General features: G+C 33.4%; 1 protein-coding gene across 3 annotated transcripts; it reads left to right on the top strand.

The window, feature by feature from the left end:
* The first annotated feature begins 364 nt into the window (after positions 1–364).
* On the top strand, positions 365–3,334 carry LOC120256348. 3 transcript variants are annotated; one of them, XM_039264058.1, is made up of 4 exons: positions 365–550; positions 680–756; positions 1,878–2,840; positions 3,038–3,334. In XM_039264058.1, exons 3-4 carry the CDS (start codon positions 1,927–1,929, stop codon positions 3,072–3,074), a joined length of 951 nt encoding a protein of 316 aa, XP_039119992.1. In that variant the 5' UTR covers positions 365–550; positions 680–756; positions 1,878–1,926; the 3' UTR covers positions 3,075–3,334. The 3 variants fall into 3 exon arrangements, with proteins under 3 accessions (XP_039119992.1, XP_039119983.1, XP_039119996.1); XM_039264049.1 differs by lacking the exon at positions 680–756; XM_039264062.1 differs by lacking the exon at positions 680–756 and having other exon boundaries at positions 1,840–2,840.
* Positions 3,335–6,000: the final 2,666 nt, after the last annotated feature.

The following is a 6,000-nucleotide window of genomic DNA, read 5'->3' as shown; positions in this document are numbered from 1 at the left end:
TAGACGGAGTTTCAGCTTCGTTGTGCCCTTGGCGAGTGCTTGATCTTCTCTTTTAATACGGGTTTTTACATTTTTTGTTATTGTCCTTTTCGAGTCTTGTAGTATTTATTTCTCTTGTCTTGGTTTATCCATTTTTTCAATAAGAAAAATTTATTTATAAAAAAAATCCAAAGAATAACTTCCACGTCAAACCATTAATTCAGGTCAAAAAAATAATAAATAAATAAATTATTAGACTCGGAAATTGCAAGAAGAACCCTATAAAAAAATTAAATTAATTTATTTTTTTGAAAAAAAGAAGAAAAAAAAAAAAAAGAAAGAAAGGTCGTCGCTTCACAAGTCTGAGGTCGGGTCCTCTTCACACGCATTCCCTTTCGTTCTTTCGCTTTCCGAACCCCTCGTTTTCTCTCCTTTCTTTCTTTTGATCCTTTCTCTCTTCTTCCTTCTTTCCCATTCTCTCACTCTTGGATTTCTCTGGAGGAGTTTTGGTTCACAGATTCCCTCTGCTGTTGCTGTTTTTCTTCACCTTTGAACCGATTCCAGAAACCAGGTCTGATTCCTTTGTTTTGTTTTGTTTTTTTTTTTCTTTCTTTCTCTTTTGTTTTTCATTTGCTTTAATTTGTTTGAATTACATCAATTGTTCTTTTTTCTGATTTGATGCCTGATTTGATATTCAAAGGTGGGATTTTTTTTATGGATTTGGTTTGGATGTTTAATTTGAAGTGAAGGAATTGATGGGCAGGAGTGATTTGGATGGTAACTCTTGATAATTTTGTGTTTCTTGTGTTTGATGATTGTTTTTGATGTAGAAATGATTCAGATGAATCAATACATGTGGCTTGAAATTGATTTCATTTCTGTAGTCTTTGTGGGTAATGGAATTGGTGAATTAAAACAAAGATGAGATTTTTTTTTTTTAATCTGGAAATTAGAAGGTTTTATGTTAATCGTGGACCAATTTAATAAAGGCTTCATAATTGTTGGAATGACATTAGCGATGCTTGCTTTGACTTGGTCGCATTTGGCACAAAAGATAACTGCAGATCATTGTCCTAGTGAATTCATAGCATGACTTCACTATATGGTTCACAACCTGGAAATGCATGTTCAATTATCATGGGAAAGATGTCACCATAAGTTAAGGAAATTTCATCTTGGTCTGTTAGCATATTCAATATATTTTCCCGGGAGTCTAAGCTTTACTCGATTAGGGATGTTGGTTTTATATATTTAGGCCAACCTGTGGATTTAGAATTCCCCATGGCTGTTGCTGCAATGCATTGTGTTTTTTTCAGAAAAAAGATGGAAATATGGGATCTTTAGCTTTAGGCAAATGATGGGCATGATCTGTTCTATTGTTCATGTTGCTCTATAGTTTATTCTATATGTGTATATATGTATAGCTTTGGTTGATTTTTTCTGTTTTTATGCAGGTATTTTTTTATATAAAAACGCATGGTAAACATTTGAGCAGATACCATGGTTAAATGTTTATCAGGAATATAATATCCATATATCTTCCTGTACAGGAACCACTCCTGCAACAGATTGATTTAACTTTTCTCCATGCAAATTTGTGAAGGCTTTATTTTACAAAACACTGTTATTTCCTGGGTTACCTGAAAATTGGAATTTGTGTATTTTGCATTCTTGGCTTCCGTTTACATTATTGAGTGCTTTTTCCTTATTATAATAAAAACTACTTAGTATAGATTGAATGAATAATTACTTTTTATGGTGCTCTTTATGCCCTTAAATCTCCTATTTGATTGTTCATTTCTTGTGTGTGACACATGGTTAGATATTATGACTTCTCATTAACAATTTTCTCATTTACAGTATGTATGCCAATTATTACTGGGAATTTATTTTGACAGATCGAATGCCTTTCCCCTGGTGATTGATGTGCAACCAAGGAAACTGAACATGGCAGTAAGAATCCCTTCCAGGAGAATGATTCGATCCTGCTCTTTTGATTTGGAGGACAAACAGTTGGAAATTGACTGGGATGATGTGATTTGCCCCATTTGTTTGGATTGTCCGCACAATAGTGTCATGCTACAGTGTTCATCTTATGCCAAGGGATGTCGTCCCTTTATGTGCAATACAGATGTGACTCATTCCAATTGTCTTGACCGGTTCAAGAATGCTTATGGAATGACTAATGTGGCAAAGTGTTCCTTGGGCACAAATGAGGTTTCCGAGCAAAGCAACCAGTCAATTCCACCATGCTCAGAAGACCGTCCAACGTGCCCATTGTGCAGGGGAGATGTAACAGGATGGGTTGTGATTGATGGAGCCCGTGCACAGTTGAACCTGAAAAAGAGATGCTGTGAAGAGAAACAATGTTCATTTGTTGGCAACTATGTTGAATTACAAAAGCACATTACACTAAAACACCCTTACTCTCGTCCATCAGAGGTGGACCCTGCGCACCGGCTTGATTGGGAAAACTTTCAGCAGTCCTCTGAAATCGTAGATGTTTTGAGTGTTATACATTCTGAGGTACCACATGGCGTGGTTCTAGGCGATTATGTCATCGAATATGGGGGCGTAGAGACAGGGGATGAATATGAAGATTTCCCGCGGAGTAAAGGTAGCTGGTGGACTTCTTGTATAATGTGTCAGCTATTTGATAAGAAGGCTTCAAGAAACCGACGGAGGTCCACAACAAGTGAAGAAAGGAGAAGCAGTCATCGATCAAGCTCCACTTCTTCCAGTGTGGATGACGTTTACAGAACATCCATCGATATTGCAAACTACCAGTACAATGGAATGGATGATGAATTTGTAGGGGGAATCAGTAGCACACCGTCTAGGGGAAGTGAAATTCGCCGCAGGTTTGCTTGAATGTCTTGCTAAGTGAAATTTTTGAACTCATCAAATTTTGGTCAAGCATCTTGTTTGTGCAAATCATCGTATATTCTTGTCTTTATCATAGTATTTCATAGCTTTGAAGGATAGAACTTTTCGATCATAGAAACAAATGTGATCTTAGCTTCTTGTGCTGATGATGCTCAAACATGATTGTTTGCAGGCATAGACGACACAGGTCTCATGTCCGCTACCGCTGACGACCGAAAGTCTGCAACAACATCATAATATGTTCATGTGGACTGGTCTTTGTTTTTGGTTTTTCCCCTCAATGCCAAGCTTCTCTTGGTTTTTATGTCTAGGACAACAACCTGTATATACAAATCATAGTATTTCATGTTCTGTTGTAGTTGATTCTTTGCAGTTATATCCTAATTGATCTGTGCAAGTTTCCATAAATGCCTCATTTAGTAGTTTCCAGAGTTAAATTTAAGGGATGATGAATCGCAACCATTGGTTATTTATCGAACGGATTGTATCAATTTTCATTTAATCCCATTTAATCATATTTATACAGTACTCTAATCAATCACAACACCAACCTAACTACCTTTTTGAAGATCGCATATACTTTGTTAGCAACTGTTTATGTTATCTGTTACTGTGCTAATTTTCTCTATCTCTCATGTATTTTCTCTCACATACTTTTTAACATTTGAGGATGTTCTAAGAATGTATTTTCTCACATACTTTTTAACATTTGAGGATGTTCTAAGAATGTTCCAGATTTAATGTCATATATATATATATATATATGTATATTTATATATATCATATATTGGCGTCTTAAATTGTTGTTGTTGAAAGTTAAGACAACAGTAAAAGGATTTAAAATATACATTTGCAATAATTAATTATAGTCAACTTTTAAAATTTATCCCTTAAAAAAATTAAAAATAACTAATAAATCTATTTAAAAATGATAACAAATAACTATTTTTCAAAATATGACTGAAAACATGTGTGCAATGCCATCCACTTCAACGCTAACTTAAGTTTGAAACAACTTGAAATTGAACTTCAATCTCATCCAACAACTTTTCCTTTCTCTAAAAATTTTAAAAAATCAATAATACTTATAATAAAAATTAATCATAATGCAATTGTGCAATTGCTCTGTTTGTTGGGAGTAATGATCCCACGGATTAAGTTTTGTGTAAATTTATATTAAAATATGATACAAGGGTAAATTAAATATGGATTTAAAGAGTAATTTTTTTGCTGGTGATTTTTTATTTGTAAGCTTTTCTTGTTATATATATATATATATATATTATTTCATTGTATTTGTTGTTAATTTGTAAATCCCGGTGTTTTGGATTGTTGAGTAACTTCAATGTATTTGATAAGAGAGTTGTAAATTTGTAAGTGTTATAATTAAATTCGAATTGTATATTTGATAAAAGAATTATAAATTTGTAATTGTTATCATTGAAGTAGAATTCTAAAAATATCCAATTTATCCTTATGTAATATTTTTAATGTAAATCTGTGAATAAGAAATTACATATAAATACGGTGGAGAAGCCACGTCTTGGTTCTATTATAACTCCCGAGTCTGTGGGGTCCCACGTAACTGAGTTTGTGGTATCATTACTCATTTTTGTTGGTCCCCTTTGGATCTCTCTATATATAACCCTACTTTTATTTTTCATAATTCTAATCCTAATCTCTCATTTTTCATTTCATTGAATTATACTCTTCAAATCCTACATTCATTCCCCATTTCATACAGATCTTGCTCTTGGACGCCTTCTCAAACTCTGAGCCTAATATTAATTTATCTTTTATTTTATGGATCACCTGTCTAAACCTTCTGAAACAATATCTTTAAATCAGATGATATGTTCTATTATAACTCCCACATAATCAAATCTGCAAGCTCTGATGAAACTGTGGTATCATTATTCACTATTGTTGGTACCCTTTGGGTCTCTCTATATATAACCCTACTTTTTCCTTCCATAATTCTAATCCTAATCTCTCATTTTTCATTTCATTGAGTTGTGCTTTTCAAATACTACATTCATTCCCCATTTCATACAGATCTTGCTCTTGGAGGCCTTCTCAAACCCTGAGCCTAACATCCATTTGTCTTTCATTTCATGGATCACCTATCTAGACCTTCTGAAACAATATCCTTAACTTTAATCACATCTTTAATCTCATGGTGACTCCATATCCATCTAGACCTTCTGAAACAATATCCTTAACTTTAATCACATCTTTAATCTCATGGTGACTCCATTCATGGAAGTAACAAACGAATCAAATGCTACATCTCCGTTCCATTATAACTCCCACAGAATCATTTCTCACTATTGTAGGTGCCCTTGGGTCTTTCAATATATAACCCTACTTTCTTCTTACATAATTCTAATCATAATCTCTCATTTTTCATTTCATTGTGCCGTGCTTTTCAAACCCTACATTTAATTCTCATTTCATATAGATCTTTCTCTTGGACGCCTTCTCAAACCCTAACCCTAACATTTATTTATCTTTTACTTCATGGATCACCTACCTAGACTTTCTGAAACCCTATCCTTAACCTTAATCACATCTTTAATCTCATCGGTATTGTGTTCTTGGAGGTAACATAGGAATCAAGTTTTGTTTTCAAGGAACTCATTGTTGTTGGTGCCTTTGGGTCTCTCTATATATAACCCTACTTTCTCCTTCCATAATTCTAATCCTAATCTCCCATGTTTCATTTTATTGCACCATGCTCTTCAAACTCTACATTCAATCCTCATTTCATACCGATCTTGCTTTTGGACGCCTTCTCAAACAATAACCCTAACATCCATTTGTCTTTTTATTCCATGGATCATCTGCCTGAACCTTCTGAAACCCTATCCTTAACCTTAATCGCATTTTTAATCTCATGGCAACTCTATTCTTGAAGCCATAGCAATCAGATTTTGTTTTAAAGAAACTGAAAAATTTGTAGCTAAAGGTTTTTATTATCTGTGTATATATAGATCTCCACAAATGTCTTCTTCATTGAAATTTACAAATTTTTTATTTTTATTATTGTAAAATATTATAATTATTATGTGCAAGATATTAATTATCATATTATTAATAAATTTTCTTTTTGTTTATTACTAACCATGAATTCAT

Source organism: Dioscorea cayenensis, chromosome 3 (assembly GCF_009730915.1).
Source record: "Dioscorea cayenensis subsp. rotundata cultivar TDr96_F1 chromosome 3, TDr96_F1_v2_PseudoChromosome.rev07_lg8_w22 25.fasta, whole genome shotgun sequence".
NCBI classification, from domain to species: domain Eukaryota; kingdom Viridiplantae; phylum Streptophyta; class Magnoliopsida; order Dioscoreales; family Dioscoreaceae; genus Dioscorea; species Dioscorea cayenensis.
Note: the sequence above shows the minus strand (reverse complement) of the source record. Positions and strands in the feature narration are given on the sequence as shown.

Bases quoted from the DNA above. Each gene is read 5' to 3' on its own strand.
- LOC120256348 (XM_039264049.1), top strand. From the start codon at position 1,927: ATGGCAGTAAGAATCCCTTCCAGGAGAATGATTCGATCCTGCTCTTTT. The intron at 2,841-3,037 runs GTTTGCTTGAAT...GATTGTTTGCAG, and splicing joins GGAAGTGAAATTCGCCGCAG to GCATAGACGACACAGGTCTC.